At 34.2% G+C, this 21,594-nt stretch overlaps 4 protein-coding genes across 7 annotated transcripts; 2 read left to right on the forward strand and 2 right to left on the reverse strand.

Annotated features, from left to right (window-relative positions):
- Positions 1-3,821, forward strand: LOC127798542 (probable peroxygenase 4). Its single transcript, XM_052332167.1, has 7 exons — positions 1-513; positions 613-708; positions 854-939; positions 2,634-2,728; positions 3,140-3,265; positions 3,359-3,505; positions 3,618-3,821. The coding sequence occupies exons 1-7, from the start codon at positions 462-464 to the stop codon at positions 3,622-3,624; spliced, it is 609 nt and encodes a 202-aa protein (XP_052188127.1). The 5' UTR covers positions 1-461; the 3' UTR covers positions 3,625-3,821.
- Positions 3,822-6,034: 2,213 nt separating this feature from the next.
- LOC127797730 (plasmodesmata-located protein 7-like) lies at positions 6,035-7,141 on the forward strand. The gene has a single exon (XM_052330857.1). The coding sequence runs from the start codon at positions 6,104-6,106 to the stop codon at positions 6,914-6,916; it is 813 nt and encodes a 270-aa protein (XP_052186817.1). The 5' UTR covers positions 6,035-6,103; the 3' UTR covers positions 6,917-7,141.
- A 4,070-nt stretch (positions 7,142-11,211) lies between these two features.
- LOC127796512 (uncharacterized) lies at positions 11,212-12,002 on the reverse strand. Its single transcript, XM_052328674.1, has one exon. The coding sequence runs from the start codon at positions 11,891-11,893 to the stop codon at positions 11,498-11,500; it is 396 nt and encodes a 131-aa protein (XP_052184634.1). The 5' UTR covers positions 11,894-12,002; the 3' UTR covers positions 11,212-11,497.
- Positions 12,003-12,905: 903 nt separating this feature from the next.
- Positions 12,906-17,813, reverse strand: LOC127798162 (protein TIFY 6B-like). 4 transcript variants are annotated; one of them, XM_052331518.1, is made up of 8 exons: positions 17,747-17,813; positions 17,463-17,669; positions 15,559-15,710; positions 15,024-15,133; positions 14,629-14,716; positions 14,231-14,549; positions 13,666-13,723; positions 12,906-13,283 (listed from the first exon to the last, which is right to left on the reverse strand). In XM_052331518.1, the coding sequence occupies exons 2-8, from the start codon at positions 17,551-17,553 to the stop codon at positions 13,163-13,165; spliced, it is 939 nt and encodes a 312-aa protein (XP_052187478.1). In that variant the 5' UTR covers positions 17,554-17,669; positions 17,747-17,813; the 3' UTR covers positions 12,906-13,162. The 4 variants fall into 4 exon arrangements, 3 of the variants coding, with proteins under 3 accessions (XP_052187478.1, XP_052187479.1, XP_052187480.1); XR_008022346.1 differs by adding an exon at positions 13,986-14,096 and having other exon boundaries at positions 13,196-13,283; positions 17,463-17,806; XM_052331519.1 differs by having other exon boundaries at positions 15,559-15,689; positions 17,463-17,801.
- Positions 17,814-21,594: the final 3,781 nt, after the last annotated feature.

Raw genomic sequence — 21,594 nt, forward strand, 5'->3', positions numbered from 1 at the left:
TTGATCACAAAACAATGTTATGATTATCCTCAGCTGGGAGAATTGAAAACGAACTGGAATTCAGCAAATGGAGAGGAGAGGTGGGCTCCGAAGGCGTCTGTGCAGTAGTATATAATATGTTGCTTCGGATATGAACCAAGGGATCGTTTCGGCTGCTTTTCTACGTGTTGAAAGTTGGCCGGAATTCATCAATCTTCCATGATTATTGATTGATCCACGTGTCTGTGTCTGGGTCTGTGTCTGTATACATACATACATGTATATCCCAATTAAGCAACTTAAAGTACTGAGCAAACCCACCTTCGAATCATTTCCATTTCCTCCATTTCATACCCATTGCCAGATCTCTTCGTCTCTCTCTCTCTACAAGTTTGATTAGAAGAAAATTATATATATATCTACAAGTTTGATTAGAAGAGAATAATATATATACATATATATATACTTTATAGTTGAGAGGGATGGCATCGAGTTCGGGTGATTCCAAGCGTGCCTCGAGCAGCATTCACGAGGGTATGGAAATTCACTTTTCTGGGTTTTGTTTTTGTTCGTCCATATTGGTTCCTCAAAATGGCTGACGATCGATCTGCTCACGGAACTCGATCGTTGCAGGTGCGAGTGATGACAATCAGAGCGCGCTGCAGAAACATGTTGTGTTCTTTGATCAGAACAAAGATGGGGTCATTTATCCTTGGGAAACTTTCCAAGGTTCTCTAGCTCTCTCTGTCTGTGGAGTTTTGATTCACTTCGTTAATGACTGTATCTGCACTATCAATTGATTCATTTCTAAGAACTAATTACTGGGTTTTCTCTTGTCTTTCATCAATAATGTTCTTTGTTTTTCCTTAATTAGGTTTCCGGGCAATTGGCTGCGGCATCTTGCTATCATCCTTCGCCGCCGTTTTCATAAACGTCGGACTCAGTAAAAAAAGTCGCCCTGTATTTCCTCTCTCTCTCTCTCTTTATATATATATTAAACATATATGTATGAAGATGAACAGATTCAGTCTTTTATCTAGGTTTGCTTGTTCTGCTGATTATTGTCCTTTCGGTATAAGAACTCATTCATCTGATTGCTCTGTTTTCTTCTTTTCCTTTTCTTTCTTTGTTCTTTCATTGGAATGGGAACTGGAAAGGATTATTTGTTAGGGTGCTGAAAAGGTAAAGCGAAAGTGGGCTGTCAAAAGTCCCAGGAAAATAAATAATCATATTCTTGTTTATTTCTTGCATTAACCCAATATAATATGCTTGTGTTTTCAGAGATATTAGGTCAAATATTGTTGATTTGGTCGTGACCATGAAGCTTAATTTCTATCATGGTGTTTATGTCATGCTTATATGCTTTTTGGATGGAGAGTTTTCTGTCAAGAGTAGTACCCAGTTTTCCTGGAAAATTAACAATCTGCTACTATGGGAGATAAATCCCCAACTATAGGATCCATATAGCCGATCTCATATGGTGGAGCTATGAACTGTTCCTTCTTGGACTGATTAATTTGGAACCCCCAATTTTCAGGTTTTGAGTTCAAACTACAATTGATTCATATGATCTTAGATCGTAACACTAAGCATTTTCATTCTGATTAAGGTGAATATAGACCATGTGTGTTTTGGGATTTACATGGAAATCAAATAGTAATGGCTAATTGTAACTGAGCAAGATTAAAACAAGTTAAGTGGAGGAAAACTTTACTGAGTACCTTAGTGGAATTACCACAGTATGAAGGATATTTCACTCGAGCAGGAAGAGAGAATACTCGATTAAATAGGAACGTTTATTGAACATAAGTGTGGTATATATATACACAAAAACCTTTCAAATATCTCTTAAAATACAAGAATACATTTGAATAAAAATAATAAAATTTAAACTTGAATCTCTACTGGAATTATCCTTCATGAGCTGTTTTATCCTCTTTTTCTGAATTTTATCTCTTATTTCCTATCACCTTATTTTAAAAGATTCCCAACAACCTTACCTTATCATCTTATCTTGTAACCTTCTATTTTCTCTAATCTCTAATCTCTTATCTCCTTATCCCTTTAATTTGAAACACTCCCAACAGACTTATCACCTCTCTTGGCTATGATAGAGATAATCAAGATTCAAGTTTTAATTTTTCCAATAGTAACATGTTGTCTCCATTTATTGGCTTTGTTGTACAACAAATTTGCTGCCTTGTTGGTTGGAGGACGAGGAGGTGGATTAAAATGATCAAACTTTGAGACCATTGCATCTTTCATCGATACGTGATATTCTGTTTTGATACTCACAGTGGACCTAATATCCAAAAACTACAAAACCATGTGGTTTCAGACAATATAATAAATCATGCCGATACAAAAGGGTGGCCCTGATGCACCAGGCTCCCCTTTTTGTGAGAGTTGGGAAAGAGTCATATTTGCACCCAAGAACAACAACCTTATTGTTGCTACCAATGCTCGGCTTCAATAAAATCAATAGCAATGAGAACCAAAAGTTGAAGGGTTGATGTTATGTACTCTCAACTTAGGCCAAACTTTGGCCTTTGTTACTTATCCATTTAAATGAGTTGAGTACCATATTTGAAAGATCTGGCTTGAGTTTCATGGTTTCAACTCTTCTTGTGATGTTTTTTTCTTTTATGTTGCAGGGTAAATTCCCTTCCCTGCTCTTCCCGATTGAGATAAAAAACATCGAGAAATCCAAGCACGGGAGTGATTCCGGTGTCTATGATAAACAGGGAAGGTACGAATTCTTGTAAACTGATCTTAATTGAGCTAATAAGGGACCTTAGTTGCTTTACCTCTTGAGAGACTGATTCTGCGACATTCATCTGAACACATCTTTACTTCACATGGACTTGTATTCCAATTATTTGCTCAAACCATCTATCTTGTTGGGTAATACTTGCAATTAAAGAGACTGAAATAAGATTAGGAAGTACTATACAACAAAACTTGATCAAGAAATGAATTGTATTGATAGATGAAACTTGATCTATCTTGTCGGGATTGTCTTTGTTATCTGGAGTTCAGTTTTGACACTTAAGAGCAAAGAAGATAATGTTTCTTGTTTCCGGGTTGTGGTGGTGACGATGGATTTGTAATGGTAGTAAAGTGGGTACTTTTTTCATCTCATCGCATTCGTTTTTCGCAGGTTCGTTCCTTCCAAGTTTGAGGAGATTTTCAGCAAGCACGCGCAGACAAATGCACACGCTTTGACATCCGATGAATTGATGAAGATGCTAAGGGCAAACCGGGAGCCAAGGGACTTTGGAGGATGGTTTGTCATATTGCACACTTCAACATCAGTTTCCTGGTGCCTAGCTAGATTATGTTCTAACCAAACAAACAAACAATTCGTGTCGATCTGCAGGCTGGCGAGCTACACAGAATGGAAGATCTTGTACGTCCTCTGCAAGGACAAGAACGGTTTGCTGCAGAAGGAGACGATAAGAGCTGTTTATGATGGCAGCCTGTTCGAGCAGATGGCGAGGGAGAAAGCTTCTGCTACGAAACACGCGTAAATTAACCACTGCTAACTGCAGTCGACTCATTTCTTCCTCTTCTTCTGGCAGCAGTTTAGCACACAAACAAACGCTCATTCTGGGTTGAAATTGACTTCCATGTTGCAGTGCTTAGAAGCAAAGCAATGGTGTCTTTGGGCTACGAAGCTTTGGATTGGATTGGATAGGACTTTGATGCATTGGATTGGACATAACAATTGACAGGTTGATGATGAAGCATCTGTGTTTTTGTCTCGTGTATTGGATGGAATCCAAGAACAACCACAAAGCTTGTGTCCTGATTAATGATTTGGATTTGATTACAGTTTGGAATACGCTTACTATTGCATAATTGTTGTGGGTACATGATATAGGTTTGTTACTTATTATATAGTCGCAGACATCATGATATCGGAGTATTATCTGTTGAGCCAACTTGTTATATTTGATTTTGATGAATAACAAAGTATTTTATATAAATACGTGGATTTTTAGTGCCCAAGTATTTTTAATTAATTTATAAATTATTCTATTATAGTAAATATATTCTGTAATATGGTATACAGTGTTAAAATTATTTTTGCAAGTTATAAATATTTTGATACATTAAATATATTAAATAGTAATATTTCTGTTATAGCAAATATATTGTGTAATATGATATACAGTGTTAAAATTATTTTTGCAAGTTATAAATAATTCGATACATTAAATATATTAAATAGTAATATTTGTTTAAAATTATTTTTTACTGATTTAAGTTTAATTTCAAGTAAATAAATATTGTATAAAGTTATTTTGTCTAAATATAGATCAAAAGTCAACCCTAGAATTACCGAAGGTCGACCTATGTTGTCCAACGGTTATGTTTTTGAAATTTTAGAAATATGTGATATAATGCTGCCTAAAGTCGATCCTATAACTTTCAAAGGTCAACCATATTTCAAACCAAGGTCGACCCATAGCTTTCAGAAGGTCGACCCTTGCCCCAACAGTCAGAAATTGAAATGTTACAACAGCGTCCGGACTTGGTATAAAAACCCCCCAAGTACATCTATAGTATATTTTTGCAACCCCAACGCATTGAACAACATTCATTAGCACTCAAGTTCGTATTCAATCAATCTGAAGCTCATGAATCAACTTTCTACGTTCACTAGTGAGCCCCGACGTATTTGGAGAACATATTTACAAGCAGTCTCCTTTTTCTCTCCAATCAAGGTTGAGGTTGATTCATTTTTTTACTTATTGTCGCCTTATAATATTATTGATTTCTATTGTTTTATTTGCATCCAAGTGTGGATAATATGTGTAACTATTAGATCTGTTTGCGTTGTTTGTATCGGTTACCTAGATCTAGTTAAATCTAGGTGTACGTGTATGTGTATGATTGAAGTTTTAAAAGTAAGCTAAAAGAAAATCTTGGTATTTGTTAGATTTAATGGAATCCTAAGGGTGATTAGATCTTGAGAGAGTGGAGTAAGTGTTTGGAATACACCGAACCACTATATATCATTTTATCCATCATTTATTTATATTGCTTTAATGTTCTTCTTGTTGATTGCAATATCATAAGGTATAATAAAATAAATTAAATAAATAAATATGTTTTTGTCAAAATAAATAAATTAACCAAAGATTAAATGTTCATATATTTGTTAAAATAGATAAATAATTTTATAATATCATTCATTAAAATTGATATTAAGAAAAATAATAAATTTTTAAGTACTCAATTTGCCCTTCTTTTGAATTGTCATACCTTAAGGGATTAACATTATCGATCAATACAACACGATATCAGTAATTAATTCCCATTTTCTAGAGGTGCTTGTTAGGGTTGCAAATGAACACCTCCAGAATAAATTGAAGAAAGGCTTGGTGTTTGTTAAAATTTCATTCGAATTCATTCGTTAAAATAAACGATTTGAAGTTGAATTTAACTTTAAAACTCAATTTGTAAACGAAACGATCTTAAATTCAATAAAATTTAGTCGTTAAATCTTGTGAACATATTCAATTAAAAATTCAAGAATACTAATAGATTCGATTAGAAACTCATAAACGTGTTCGATTGGAAGTTTGTAAATAATTTATTAACAAATTCATCTTTTGAATACATTAATATATTTATTTATAATTTTATAAATATATTATTTAATATAAAATTATCAAATTTTAAATTATTATAATAATATAATTAATTTAATTATTTAATATTATATTATATATAATAAAGTAAACTCGAGTTTGAGCTCAACTCATTACCCTTGACGAACTCCATCTTAGAAATTGGCTAACGACAATAAAACTCAACTTGAGTGGTTAAATTAGAACCCTACAATTGGTCTTAACATGGAGACTGAAATAAACAGAACTAAAAATTAATTTTTCAAATTTTGTAAACAAAAGACATGACTGAACTTATTGGATCGGGTTTTTGGATAAAAAATACTTTTAAAATAAAATTTAATATTTGCTGTGATGCTCAACAACGTTAACTATAAAATTCTCTCTCTCAGAATGTGTCTTCACTCCCTCCCGATAAAGCTCTCTCTCTCTCTCTCTCTCTCTCTCTCTCTCTCTCAGACGTAGCAGAGCTTCAGCCAGCAAACATGGCGGTCGTGGCCCTCACTCGGCGCTCTCTCTCCGTTTTCCTCCTCTCCATCTCCCTTCTCCTCTACCCTTCAACTTCCGCCATCGACTCTTTCATCTACGTTGGCTGTTCTCAGCAACGATTCAACCCAAACACTCCCTACGAATCCAACGTCAACTCCCTCCTCACCTCTCTCGTCAACTCCGCCGCCTCCGCCGCCTTCAACAATTTCAAGATCTCCGTCCCCGGTTCCACCCCCAGCGACGTCGTCTACGGGCTCTTCCAGTGCCGTGGCGACCTCCCGGGCTCCGAGTGCCGCGCCTGCGTCGCCCGCGCCGTCAGCCAGCTCGGCCTCCTCTGCCCCGACGCCACCGGCGCCGCGCTGCAGCTCGACGGCTGCTTCGTCAAGTACGACAACACCCCCTTCTTGAGCGTACAGGACAAGTCCGTCCTCATGAAGAAATGCGGCCCGGCGGCCGGGTACGCCACCGACGGATCAACCAGCCGCGACTCGGTCATGGAGTACCTCACGGCCGGTGGGGAGTACTTCCGGGTCGGCGGGTCGGGCAGCGTCCACGGCGAGGCGCAGTGCGTGCAGGATTTGAGCCTGGGCGAGTGCAACGATTGCTTGTCGGAGGCGATCGGGCGGCTGAAGAGCGAGTGCGGATCGGCCGCGTGGGGTGACATGTTCCTGGGCAAGTGCTATGCAAGGTTCTCGGAGCGTGGCGGATACTCCGGCAGCGTTGGCGGCGGCGATAAGAGGTTGCTCCGGCTCCGGCGCCGGTGGTGGTCCCTGTGGTTAGTGGCCAGCGGTCTAGTTACATTGCTCTAGCGAGGCCGATGCGCACGTGGTTAATGAAAACTCGGGTTTGAATTTACCTTTCAGTCCTTGTAAACTATGAAATATTACGTGCAAGTCGGGTGGTGGTATGCTGGTAAATTCGGAGAGCTCGAGAGGTTGTTATTGTAAATTTTTCTTGCTTACCCGTTTATCTAGTTGTCCAAGACAATGTACTTCTAAAATGATGAGTGGATACTTAAAGGAAATATAATTTAAATATGAGGTTGTCGATCTAAATATTTTTATATTCTTTATATAATTTAAATTCTTATTTATTCAAATTGGAAGAAGTTGTTACATAATATAAATTTATATTTTTGTTTTTATACTTTTTTTTTTTTGTGTCCACTTAAATTTTTCTTTATTTTAATTAAATTATTATATTTATATTTTTAAGTCAATTAAATATTTATATTTTGACATAAAATAAAATATGACATATATTTTATTATTTTATTTTATTTTTATATATAAAAATATAAAAATTAAATTAACTTAAAATTACAGATTCAGAACAATGAAAAGTTAAAATTATCGCATAAAAAAATTTAAAATACAATAAGTTAAATTAAATTCACTAATTTAATCAAAATAATAAAAAAATTAAATAATCACTCAAAAAAATATAAAAATATAAGAATAAAAATACGAATACGAATACGAATTTAGTCCCATAAGGAATACGAATTTAACCCCAAAAATTCCTTTCACAGGCTTGATGGAGTGGAACATATTAATATTCACATGGGAAATGAGTATCTTATTCTTAGACCATGTTTGGCACTTTGGATGCAATTCAACTGGCAAGGAGCCTTTGCTTTATAGTGGAGAAGAGGCTGAGCCTTTTGCTTTAATTTTATTCTTATTTTTTTGACTGGTCATCCTCACTCAACAAACAAAGGTTAGGACTTCGGACTTAGGAGGCCCCACCTTCAACAATGGCAATGGCAATGGCACTTTAGGAACCTAAGAATCCAATGCACATTTTGGGTCCTTTTCTTTGTACTTTTAATGAACATTTTGACAAACCAGTTCGGGACATTATTATTTTCAAAATGCTACTCTTACAAAGGTAATTATTTATTTTGTGTAACTTTTACAATTTTTGTTTAAAAAAATAAAACCTAAAATTAGTTAAGAAATAAGTTTTTAATTTGTCCATATCATAAGTAAAGGATCAGTTAAATCCAATTAATTGTCTTTAAGAGATGGTCTATTATATGTATTGAGAGGACAACAATCTTTGTTTTTGTGGTCAAAAGAGCTGATAGACCAGTTAGCTCATCTAATTCATAACGTTATTTGGATGTACTTTTCTATTCTTCAATTCTCTCTATCTTTATAAGAGTTGTCTTTGGTCCACTTACTCCTTATCTATCTTAATCGTCCCCATAGGCGTAGTACGGTTGGTTCTCAGGTAATAGATTACACTCAATGATGCAAATTCGAATCATGCCAACTGCAGTGTGGAAATTTCACCCTCCTGTGAAGGTGGTTCTTTGTAGGCACCATGCACTGTGCCTCCTACCTGATATCCTGTCGTGTACCGTAATTAACTCCTCTCACGTACATAAAACAATGTATGAGAAGTCCTTAAAATGAGAAATTTCACACTTGCACCCAAGTTATCTACCTTAGTTTGCATCATCTTGGGACTTCCCCCAAGATTCCAATGTTCTTCATTTGGTGTTTTTTTTTTTTTTTTTCACTTTTATTTTTTTGTTCGGAATATGTCCTACTGATGCTTGCATACAGTTTCCCTTTTTTCTATGTTATAAATTTCTCGACTATAAAAAAAAAAAGTAAAGAAAAATCTTCTAATATAAAAATACTAAAGTACACCGACATATGAATCTACTTATATATTCAATTATTTAATAATTTTAAATTAATTAATTTGTATTTTACTTTTTTTGTATTTAGTCAAATCTAAATTATTATCACAACTAATTAAGTATTTTTTTTCCTTTTGAAATGCATGAAATTGATGTCTTTCTCTGACCTAAATCAGGTAAGAATTGCTTTTTGTTTCAATGTGCTTTTGCTTTTGTTTTTATGTTTGTGACCTTTTTTAAGTTCATCTTCCTAACTTCAAAGTGAAGATACAGACAGCTCGACAGCTCCTCTGAAACAAAAAAGTAGAAAGAAGCCTATGGGGCTTTTGAAAATCAATTTTTCCTTAAAGAAAAGGAATTCAAGTGATTAAATATACTAAAATATTTAATTTGATGAGAGAATGCATACTTAAGACTTATAATCATATAGCAAAAGAGGACCACCTGAGCAACAAGAACATTTTACTTCAACTTTAAAATTTTATATCTTAATACTAGACACACACTACCATGAAACTAGTCATACGGTAATCTAATATCATATCCCCTTCAAAATCGGTTTAAAGCATTAAAATGTCCTTAAATTTTGTTATTTTGGCCGTGAAACTTCTCACTTAGATCTTAATCTATTATGCCCTTCGACTGTCTAATTTTACAATAATTAAATATCTCTCTATCTGCCTAACAACACTCATTAAATAAGCAAGTTTAAAAGATATCTAATTGTTACAAAATTAAACAGTTAAAAAACACAAGTAGTCAAAGTAGGCTGAGTTAAAAGTGCAACACAACTAAAATAGCAAAGTTCGGGAACATTTTTATTCAATATAGATAAATTGATTTCAGAACTTACTTTTAAGAAATTCATCTTAAATTGCCTTTCTCCCAATAAACAATGATTTGTTAATTATTGCTGATTTTACAAGTCAATTTCATCTGCATTCGAAAATCATGTCCAACCAATAATGTCTTTAATTTCTTTTTACAAAATATAACCAAACAGAGCCCAAGACTCCAACCCTTCACACCCACTTGAGATTGACGATCCCATTATTAAGTAGTTTGCTTTCGGTTTTGTGAAGTTGGCACTAACTAAAGGGGGGGTGCTTTGCATTATTACTAGTAATCTTTTTGAATTGTATGACAATTAGTCACTTCACTTGATAATAAAGTAGTCCAAAGAAAGATTGGTTTGTATAATCCTGGAAAGCAATAAAGCTATGGATATCAAAAGCTAAAGCCCTGTCACAAGATTAAGATTAAAGAAAGAAAGAAAACCCATCAGAGAGAGGAAATATCAAAGACATACATATATTATAGGTTCGGATAATAAACACTTATATTAGTACATGGTATTTTTCTCTCTCTTAATTCTTTGATAAGACCATGTTTGGTCACACCACATCCGAGTGAATCTTATGACAGACAAACATCATAAAACCTAAAAATTACAAGTTGAGCAAGTCAAAAACTCAATATATGAAATGTAAGATTAATAAAAATTAAAGTGTAGATGATGTTATAATAAGGCATGAAGATGAAAATTATTTCTTACAACTGATTTTGGCATATGCTTTAAACTTGAAATGCAGGTAAAATTTTGTTTAAGGGATTGACAGACATGTTCTTAATATGGGAACGAGATCCCCTGAAAGTGTTTGAAAACATTCTTCTTCTACAAAAATTGGAAAACAATGGCTCATGTTTGAACTATTTTAATATCCCACACCTACTCAAAAGAGTGGACTGAATGCTGGCATCTAACAGGATTCCAGAAAAAAACATAGCTGCTCCTTGAAATCTATTGAAACCTTTTTGGTTGCTTCCTGAGAGGTTAGGTTAGGTTAGGTACGTCAATTACTTAAGAAAGTGTTCTTACATGTCCAACTAAATGGAATTTAGGCCGATAACTAACCATTTATCACTCTCGATTACAACCTGTTGTTAATACCTCCTTGATAGTATCACCAGCCCTTACCCCATTGAAATGGTGATCTGTATGACTAGAACACCATCGAGACATAAAAAACAGAACATTGCTCACAAACTCAAGAACATAAAATTGTATGAGCAAACCCACCCAACTTTACTATTTAGACATCCAACCTAGTAGTGGAAATTCAGAGTTTAATTACATTTGTATTATCCCGAATACCTTTACCTTATGGGAAGAGCAACTATTTTTAAGCCCAAAAAAAGGTACCAATAAGATCATCATTATGCAGCTTTTGCCATCCTCACTGGCACACAATCCTCAATGGCGGGTCCCAACACACAAAGAAAAAAAAAATTCTAGAGTTAGTAGATTTCTTTTGGGGGTTTCAGCCACTGTTGACATCAAGTGAGTGGGTACCATGACAAGTCTGTTGGCACCATTTACACAAAATCAATCAATCAATTCAATAAGGGAATTAAAATTTGACCCAAACCAAATCATCCATAATATAAATATAAAAAAAGAATTTCTCCACTTCAACCATTTATAAAGATTCAAAAAGAAAATCTACAGTGCAAATTGGGATCTCTCTGATCAATCAATTCTGACTCTTCAACAGATGAAGAAACTCAGATTCTAAAAATAGATTGGCCAAAAATATCCAGAACATGCAACCAGAAACGAAAGGAAGGCTACACATTAGCTAATTTGAAGTCTCGCATACGGAAAACAGGAAACAAAACAGAAAGGATCAAGTGCAGCGTGTGAATTCACCTACGATTAATGATCTCTGGAATCGACCTATTCCTGGCTCTTCATCCTCTGGAGGCGCAGATTCAGCTGCTCGACGCGAACAAGCAAGTGCGTGACGGTGTAGAGGAGCCAGTAGAAGACGAGGGCGGCGGCGATGAGGAGCGCGTTGCGCTGCGATTTCATGATGGACTTCTGGTGGCGGAGGTGCTCTGTGGGGGTGCAGGAATCCGGCGATTCGCAGGTCGGCCGGGTCTCGTACTTCCAGTAGATGTCCATGAGCAGGAAGAGACAGAACGGCACCACCGAGAGGAAGGGCTTGAGGAGGTTTCGTGTCACCGCGATCAGGCCCTTCCGGAGGCCGTCGAGCCCCGGCAGGGTGAGGAGGACGACCATGATCGCCTCTGCGGCGGCGGCGTAGCCCAGTACCACCCACTCCAACGCCATTTCTGCGAAACCCTAACCCTAGATCTGGATTGTTCCGAAATGCTTTCTGTTTCTGCGTCTATTCTTAGACGTGGGTTGGTTTGAACACAAAAAAGAAGGCAGATTTCTTTCTTAGCTACGAAGGGAGAGTGAATGGGTTGACACGTAATGGAGGATACCTTCTATTTGGTTGACAAGTGGCGCTGCCTCCTTGTGCCATTTGGCTGCCGTCTTTCACTATCCCATGAACCTCTGCCACGTGGCTTGTTCTGAGAGTTCTAGATGGATGACTCCCAAATCTGTTTGGAGTGTGACATATTTTACTTGAATTTTGATTAGATTTTAATATTTTAATCATTTTTAACTTTTAATATTTATTATGTCAACTATCGACTAAATTTCTTAATTATTTAACTTTTTTTTTTTTGTATCAATCTAAACTTTTTTATTATTTTAATTATATTCTTGTACCACATTTTTGACTTAATTTAACTTTTTTTTATGTGACAACTTAAATTTTTCATTGTTCCAATTACACTCATATACCTACATTTTTAAATTAATTTAACTCTTATATTTTGATATATAAAAAAAATTTAAATTAACTCATCTCAATTTATATTTTTTTTACACATCAAAATATAAAAATTAAATTAACTTAAAAATACAAATATAGCGATATAATCAAAATAACGAAATGTTTAGATTGTTACATGAAAAATGTTAAAGTATAAGAATTAAATTGACTCAAAAATGTAAATTCAATAATGTAATTAAAACAGCAAAAAATTCATAAAAGTAGAAGGGGCAAAATTTCATGAAAGTACACACACACACACAACAAATCATCAAACATGCATAAACTTGTGAAAACACAAAAAGATAAGAACTTTAAAGAATGTTTTTAGCTTCATATTCCTTATAAAGGGACCTCTAGAAGCTGCCTCTCTTCATTAAATTTCTCATTCTACAGCTGGAAATTTAGTAGCAGCTGATAGGAGGAGGATAGAGGGCCAACACAACAGTGTACAGATCTTCTAAGCACAAGCTTAGATTCACAAAGCCAACACTTTCCAGTTGCGTCACTGACGTTGAGTTACATCACAAAGTCTGTTAAGTGTGCTAAATTTTACATAAAGAGACTGAAGTTGGTCGAGTTCAAAAGTCTCAACAAGTGGGAGATAACAAAAGTAGAATAGGACAGCAAAGTCCATTGGAGCTACTACATCTGTATATATCTTACTACATAACATTGCATTAGTTTCCAGGTTGAAGATTGGCACCTGGGCATCACAGCCGCTCCCCTTGCTGGTTGGGAGAACCAGCAGGACTTGCACCGCCAAGTCCTGGTGTGTCACGGTCGTATTCAGGAGATTTCTTACACGGGTTGTATGGAGCCGAGTTCATCACCCTGCATGCATTGACAGAAACCCCGTAAGGAGAAGTACTTCCCCCAGTGGTTGATTAAGACGACTATATCTCATCAAGCTCGCAAATTCAACTCATCGATCATCCAGGCCGGGATTTATACTCCATAGATCAATTTTCATCTCCATCACCACCATGTATGATAATATATATATATATGTATATAATATGTATGTATTGCATATATATGCTGAAGAAAATAAATAAATAAAAATTCAAATAGCAGTTAGACATGGACCTCTAAAACCGAAAGGACATTTTCCTACAAGGCCATATAGAGCATGAAGTTGAAAACCATGAACAACGGTTCCCTGCCTAACTCAATTCCCAAAAGTTTGGGGGTGGTGTACAGTTTAATAGCCTACCTTTCTTTGCGCTTCTCGAGGAAACGGGCCAAAGATGCTTTGCGGGACTGGGGAACATCTGTGAAAAAGAAATGTAGAAGTCAATTAGGTTGCAACTAATACATGATCAAAATTCAAACTGCAAAGGAGAAGTGAGTTCCTTCTTTTTATTAGGCTTCATGAAGGAGGGAAGGTTGATATGGAGCTTAGTGGACAATGCTCCCTACTTTGCAAGGGTTAGGGGAGCATCAATGTTGAATGCAACCTTACTCTTGCTTAACAAAGAGGTCATTTCCACAAGTTGAACCCTTGACCTTTCAGTTACAAAAGAGAAACCTTACCGTTGCTTAAAAAGAGAAATTTCTTTTTCACTATATTCTCTTCACAACTCAATTTTGGAGAACCATGTTAAAGTAGACATTTTCAAGATGAACTATACAATACCAACCCATCTGGCACAAGCAAAATTTCCAATGTCATTTTCAAGATAAACTACATAGTATGTATTCAGAAATCTAGTCACAAATATTCAAAAATATCAGAGCCACTATTCATTAGTATGCCTTACTTGAAGATATCATAGTACCTGCCGGAATTGTTCTTATTGGAGTGACTACTTCTGGAGGGTCAACTTTGCTAGCTGGAGTGCTTGAGACCACAGTTGATTTAACTGCCATCACTTCATCATTGGTACTAGAACCACCATTAGACTGGCCTAATGGATGTGAAGAAACAGATATGGGGCTCGAGAGGCTAGAGCTAGGTGATGCATTAGTGGGCTGATTGGAAAGAACCCCAGCTCCCCCAACCTGCTTGAAGGCAGGGACCTGAGCCAGAGCCCTTGGCTGTGCCATGTTTCCAACATTGGTATATCCATTTCCCGCCAAGAACATAATGGCCTGAGCCTGAACCAACAAAAACATAGAAAGTGAAAACCATCTATGCATGCATGTGGAGAGAGAGAGAGAGAGAGAGAGAGAGAACCTTCTCAGGGGAAATGTCATCAAACACATTCACAGTCCCCGCATAGAAGATGGTTAATTGAGCAGGAGCTCCAGGCTTGGAACTGAACCTACAAAAATACATTACACTTCATGCTTTCTCTTTTTTTTTTTTTAGTTGTTGTTGTTGGGAAAAGGGGAAAGCCCACATGACCAGAAACTCAGCGTGGGGGTCAGCACACTGGCCATCCAAGACATTCAGAAAAATCCTCTAGGAGACATCCAAGGCATCAGTGAATCCCCAACCCTTAAACCCATGGACCATATGGCAAAGACTTTTTTCATTTTCAGTTAGTTTGAAGCTCAAAATTATTACAATTCCTTATTTGTGAACATATTACAAACGTAAATGAAGTTGAGTATAAAACACTTTGATACCGTGATTCAGTGGTTCCCCCAACAGAACCAAGAGAAGGGAGTATTGAATGTGGTGCTGTTACAGGGATCCCTCCAAGTAATTGTGGCTTCACAGTAGCACCTGCAAAGTTCTGACCACCACCACAAAAATGAATTTTAAAGAACTAGTCATGGAAACTGATATTAGTCAGCTTGCAGCCAGAAGCAGCTTAACATTGAGAGAAATATGCATTGAAAGTGTACTTTGTTGCACAGAATAAGTTCACTAAAAATGGTTCTCTCCTTTTCAATCAAGTTTCTGAAAAAGTAACCGTTAAGGAAAATGAAACAAAGATATTGGTTAACTTACATGTGACAGTTGCTAATAAACTAATTGTTATTATCAAAACTGTTTAGAAATCACTGTAGAAACCAACACATGCAACAGAATTCACACAAAAGCTCTGGAACAGACAATTCAAGGTAAGCAAATGGAATGGATGAATTCAGATAGTGTAACCAAACAATCCATGAAAATTGAAGTGTAATTTATTCAAGTAAATGGAATAAAACAAACCTTGTGAGCTGTGTCAAATGAACCTGTAGTTCCAGTCTTTTCCTCTTGAGCAACCTTAAGTGACATAAAATGAAAAAGAGTAGAAACCTTGTTTGGCAAGGACCAGCGAACGCCTGAATCTTTTGAAAATGCTACAAATTTCAGGTGAACAACTATAACAAGTTAGTCATACTACAAGCTTTAAGTTCAACGCCAACAAAAAAGACCAAACTCATAGTAGTCAGATTGGATTAAGAACTGCATAAATACACTTTAAACTAAAATAGCTTCTATTGAAATGAATTAGACATTAGGCCACAAATAAGTAGAACTATTGGTACACCAGGCTATTATATTCACCAGATAGAAAAGTCATTTGCTTTTGCACAAACAAAATTAGCAATGAATTACTGTGTCTTATTTATTTATTTTTATTTTCAGTGACAAATAAAAATTTAGTAAAAATAGAAATATGGATAATGTTGTGGTGAAACTTGAAAATCAATTAATTTCAAGAAAAGAGTTTAGATATCTCAGATCAATTGTTAAAAAAAATGAGAGTTTATTGAGAATATTACTCATAGTAACAAGGCAGAATGGTTAAATTAGAGAAAATGCTTCTAACTATTATGTGACTACAGAATTCCTTTAAAGCTAGAAAAGAAAATTTATCAAATGGGCTGTAAGACTAGTTTTATTGTATCTCACAAAATGTTGGGTAGTTAAGTACTAACATGTGCAAAATCTGAGCTCAGACAAGTAGCAAAATGCATGCTGAAAACGGCAATGCTCTAAGAATCAAAAACCTAAAAAAAAATAACAAATAACTAAATATTCTATCATAATTACCTTAACTTAGTTATCCTAACAAAATAAATAGAAGTCCTACAAATCTAATCTAAAATTTAGATTCTATAAAATTCAAATCAAACCCAAATCCTAATATCAAATTGTACAATTTAATAATCCTATAATTTCTAATTTCCATCTAGATTCTATAATTTCTCAACACATAATTTCATTGTTCTGAATGCCACCTCATCGACATCTATAGACCGGAGTTGGGAGTTGGGAGAATGGAGACCATGATGACATGATCACAAACTGTAGTAAGAACTTAGTACACATGGGCGTCTAATGATCACTTGAAAATTGAAAATTGAAAAGCGAAAACAACAAATGGGCGTCTAATGATCACTTGAAACACTCTTTGAATTGCATAGCTAGATTCAGATTTGGGGTTTGAAGATTTTGCAAATCAATTGCGCCCAGAAAAGAATGAAAAAAAAAATAAAATTGAAAGAGACATCCCAATAAGTTGAACAGAGCTCAGGAATCTAAAAACTGGTAAAAATTCTAGATCTCTGTCTTCTTCTTGAAAAGAAAATCATATTAAGACCTCTTACCTCTCTCACCCACCCTAAGAAATCTCTACTTCTTTGGGTAAAAACTAGAGCTAGTTCTCATAGCTAGGATTAGATTCAAGAATTAATCAACTTATTTTCCAAAATCCAAGATTTGACCTGTAACCTGAACAAACACAATAAAGTATTTTTTAAAGAAAAAAAATAAAAAATGCAACAAAAACAGCATAAATTTGTTGGATGAACCAAAATTAGATGTACAGATTTCACATAAAACTTTTGAAGAAACACTTCTGGATCAGAGTTCCTATTAATTATGCAATACAACCATTTCTTTTTTTCTTTTTCTATTTTTGTAGAGACGTACCACATCATTCAAAGTTTGAGCAGAGCATATATAGAAGTAAAAACATAAGTCGCAAGAATTCACAGTTTCTTTCACGAATATTGAATTAAAAAATTTAACCAAACTAGAAACAATTAGCGATTCCTTAGCCACTGAAGAACACAAACCGGTGCAAATTTAGCCACAAAATAACATTTCTATGGTGCTCAACTCACAAGCACCTGGGTCTTGGCATCCTTCAACGGCCTCTTCCTTGACTGTAACCAAAGAATCTTTAGAATTCAAGCCCAAGAAGTCCCTCTCCATTTCGAATTGCAACCAGAGTCGAAACCCAGAAGATTTGAAGCAAACCCAACTCCAATCCCAGTCAAAAAGAGCCCCAAAAGTTGTGCCGATCAAACTGACAAACAAATTCTCGGCTTCTGCAACACCAAACCCTAAAATCAAATTCTTCTCATAGCTCAGAGACAGAAAGTCGAGAGAGAGAGAGAATGAACACCAATCCAATCCGCCAGAATGCTTCCAACCGCAGCAAAAAGGGAAGAGAGAGAGAGAGAGAGAGAGAGAGAGAGAGAGAATAGTTTTTCTTTTTTTTTCAATGGGGAAACCTTTTTGGGATAATTACTTGTAGGCCCCTTAATTATGACCTGCTTCAGTTAGCACCCTAAACGAAGTATTGTGATCCGACCTCTTAACCCATTATTGTCAAGATTCAAATTTGAATTTAAATTTAAAACCATTAACATTTTACATGAAATATGCACTTTTAATCTAAATTATCAATTCCGTTTTTAAAATTTTATATTTTATTTATAAATATAAAAATAGAATTCCAATTTTCATCCGTTAATAATCCCTTTACAATAACTCGTATTCTCTTAATTGTAGAAATTTATAATTTATTCAAAAAGAAAACATTAAATAAATGAGATTATCTCGATTATCCATATACAAAAAAAGTAAATTTAAATTTTTATTTTATTTTCAATATAACTAATTCATAGTTCATTTGCCTTTAAATTCAAGATAATCTAGCAAATATAAATCAAAATTCAAACTTTTTTTTTGTATTTTTATATATATATATATTTTTTTGTATAGTCACTTAAACTTTTCGTTATTTTAATTATACATTTGTATCTATATTTTCGAATTAATTTAAGTCATATACTTTGATATTTTTTTTTCTTGTGGTCAATTTGAACTTTTTATTATTTTAACTACACCTTTGAATTTATATTTTCGAATCATTTTAACATTTATATTTTGACATGAATAGAATATAATGTATACTTTATCTTCTTACTTTATTTTTTTTACGAATAAAAATATAAATATTAAATTAAATCAAAAATATAAATATAGAAATAATCAAAATAACGAAAAATTTGGATTGACACACGAAAAATTTTCAAAATATAAGAGTTAAAATGAATTGAAAATCAAGTTCAGTGATATAATCAAAATAACGAAAAATTCATATCATCACATTAAAAAAACATAAAAATTTATGGATAAAAATATGAATTTGGTCATATATCAAGCTATAATAACATAAAAAGGCTATTCATCTGGCTTGAGCTTAAAATCGTGGACAATGTTTAGGTACATTTAATGTATAGGTTGTCTGTTATATCAAATAATTTAGATATTGTAACATCACATAATGTACCTATATTTGGTTAAATAAATTATCAAATAAAAAGTTAATTAATCAAATCTAAATGCCTTGCATGATATGATAAAATTAAAATGCATTTGATATATCGGGTGAACCTAAGTATTTTTCAAATACCTGAGGGTGAAACTGTCGTGTTTCATTAGTTAAGGGGCAGTAGGATATTTAGTCAAAATAAAGGGGAATAGCTGTAAAAAGTGGTATTAAACTCCAGCCAGGGGAGAGGTCGTTACCAGTACAACAGGTCAACCGGTGTGGTAACCGGCTTGTCCGGTTACTTAGCACGTGGGCAAGGACTTGGTTCTCACGTTGTTAGAAAACTACGCGACGCCCGCCTGTGAAACGGAATTCTGCACGGCCTCCCAGTCACGTGTTGACACGTGGACAAGGCCTCGACTCGTGGGTTAATAGCGACGAGCGGTCAGGCGGCAGGACCCGGCCGACAAAAGGGAAAAAATAAAAGGGATAATGTGCACGCGCTCACTTCGATTAGTTAAGGGTGTGCACGCGCTCCGTTCGATTAAAATTTATTAATTGATTATTAGAGTAAAATATAATTGAATCCATCTGTTAACCTTCAAAATTTAACTAATCGAATAAATATAAAAAAAAATTAAGAAAATCAAAATAATAGATAAAAAATATACAAAATTTTAAAAAAATAACATTATTATATAAATATTAAAATAACATTATTTTAAAGTTCGGTCAGTTCGACTAAAAAAATTATTTAGTTATTACCAATTAAAAGAATTACTTCGACTAAAAAATTATTATTTAATTATTTAGTTCAAGAGTTTTTTTTAAAAAAATTACAAATTAAATTAAAAGAAAACTTATTAGTTATTACCAAAGTAAATTTTTTTATATCACCAAAAACTCTCTCTTTGTTTAGGTAATGAAAATATGTTTAGGTTTTAGAATTTAGGGTTTAAGTAACCCTAATTTTTTTTTCTTTTTCTATAAATAAGAATATCATTAAAAAAAATATCACAAAACGGTCAATAATTTAAGTTGAGGCATATCTTGAGGCTTACGATAGAAACCAAAAAAGAATAAGAAAACCAAACAACTAAAGAACAAACCTTTGAACTAAAGGATAGAAAAAAAATTATATATAATAATATACAATTGTTAGAGGAAGTCTTCAAAAGATGTGTATTGAGAAATGAACTCCCAAGTCTCTTGACGTAGAACCCCTCTCCCTCCTCTCGCACTAAAAGGCTTTTGACACAAATATTTACTTTTGTGATGCTAACACCATATTATTCACCTAGAAACACTAAAGAAGAGCTCAAACAATGTATAAACTGTCAATGCATGAATATCTCTAAGCATTAGATTGGTACATTCACGAGAGTGTTCACATTAGTAATGCCAACTCCTGATTGCTCCCCAAACAATGACTTAAGGTGCCAAAAAGTATACTCATGAGTCAATTACCATTTAACATAAAAGTTAACATTGGTGATGTTAACCCATGGTTACTAAGCAATTCAACTTAGCAAAGTAGACAAAGATTGGTTAGCTGGAAGCCACCAGAAATACCGTAGAACTCGATTTTGTAAGGTATGAGGGAAAGAGATAGAAGTCAACCCGGTCCATATTGCATACTGTATTTGATGAGCCAACTGGGACACAAATCACTCTTGCTCATTAAAAAATATATTATTGCTCTTTCACCACATAACATGAACCATAGTTTGCAAAACCAAGCGATTAGCGCCTTGCTAGGGGTTCATATAATTCCACTTTGTTGCTACCCGTAACACTTTTGTCTCCCATCATCAACACCAAGGCAATCCAAAATTTATTCAAATGATGAAAAAAAGACAACACTTGATGGGAATAGGAACAATCAAAGAAGAGATGAATATGTTGCTCCACTGCCTTCTTATAAAGAAATATCTATTTGGAAAATGCAAAAAAATGTTAATAGTGCAATTATTCTAAAATAAAATAAAATCAAATCAAAAATTAAAAACTAAACTTTTAAAAAAAAATAATTGAACCGAATTAACGAGTTTGATCGATTCGATTTAGTTAATTCTAATAAATCGAACTTTTTCTCTCTTAGATGAAATATTAAAATAATGTTAGAGAATTTGAGTAAAATATCAAATAATTTATATTTTAGTTTTAAATTTGGATTATTTTTAAAAGACATAAAGTGTAATTGGGTAGATTATATTTGGGGCTAATCATAAAAATAATTAATATTTTTATAAATTTATAATTTTATTCAATTATTTTAATTTTAACAATCAGGTTTAAATTGACTCAATTAGATCTAATTTTTTTTAATATATAAAATCAATTTAGATGAAGTGTATTCATGTTGATTTGGCATATTAAGTGTTGTACATTTCTTTATTCTTTTATTTTGCTTACGTATGGAATATGGATACATGTTGGTTATATAAAAATTATTATTATACGACACATGTTATGTCAAATTAGTACGAATACACTCTCTTTAAATCGATTTTTCATGTTAAATAAAATTACACTCAATTTGGACCCAATTGGCAAAATGAAAATAGAGTTGAGGTTGTTAATAGAATTAAAATTTTATTAGATTATGTTAAAAAAAAATCAATTGTAATGCTTAGCATGGCAGGAATTTAAAAATATATTGATTTATTTAATATTTTTTAAAATTCAATTAT

The sequence above is a fragment of the Diospyros lotus genome, chromosome 3 (assembly GCF_014633365.1).
Source record: "Diospyros lotus cultivar Yz01 chromosome 3, ASM1463336v1, whole genome shotgun sequence".
Taxonomy (NCBI): Eukaryota; Viridiplantae; Streptophyta; class Magnoliopsida; order Ericales; family Ebenaceae; genus Diospyros; species Diospyros lotus.

Bases quoted from the DNA above. Each gene is read 5' to 3' on its own strand.
- LOC127798162 (XM_052331518.1), bottom strand. From the start codon at position 17,553: ATGGAGAGGGACTTCTTGGGCTTGAATTCTAAAGATTCTTTGGTTACA. The intron at 15,134-15,558 runs GTTTGTTTTATT...GGTGGTGGTCAG, and splicing joins CATTTGACACAGCTCACAAG to AACTTTGCAGGTGCTACTGT. The intron at 13,724-14,230 runs GTACTATGATAT...TCTTTTTCACAG, and splicing joins AATAAGAACAATTCCGGCAG to ATGTTCCCCAGTCCCGCAAA.
- LOC127798542 (XM_052332167.1), top strand. From the start codon at position 462: ATGGCATCGAGTTCGGGTGATTCCAAGCGTGCCTCGAGCAGCATTCAC. The intron at 709-853 runs GTTCTCTAGCTC...TTCCTTAATTAG, and splicing joins TCCTTGGGAAACTTTCCAAG to GTTTCCGGGCAATTGGCTGC. The intron at 3,266-3,358 runs GTTTGTCATATT...GTCGATCTGCAG, and splicing joins CCAAGGGACTTTGGAGGATG to GCTGGCGAGCTACACAGAAT.
- LOC127796512 (XM_052328674.1), bottom strand. From the start codon at position 11,893: ATGGCGTTGGAGTGGGTGGTACTGGGCTACGCCGCCGCCGCAGAGGCG.
- LOC127797730 (XM_052330857.1), top strand. From the start codon at position 6,104: ATGGCGGTCGTGGCCCTCACTCGGCGCTCTCTCTCCGTTTTCCTCCTC.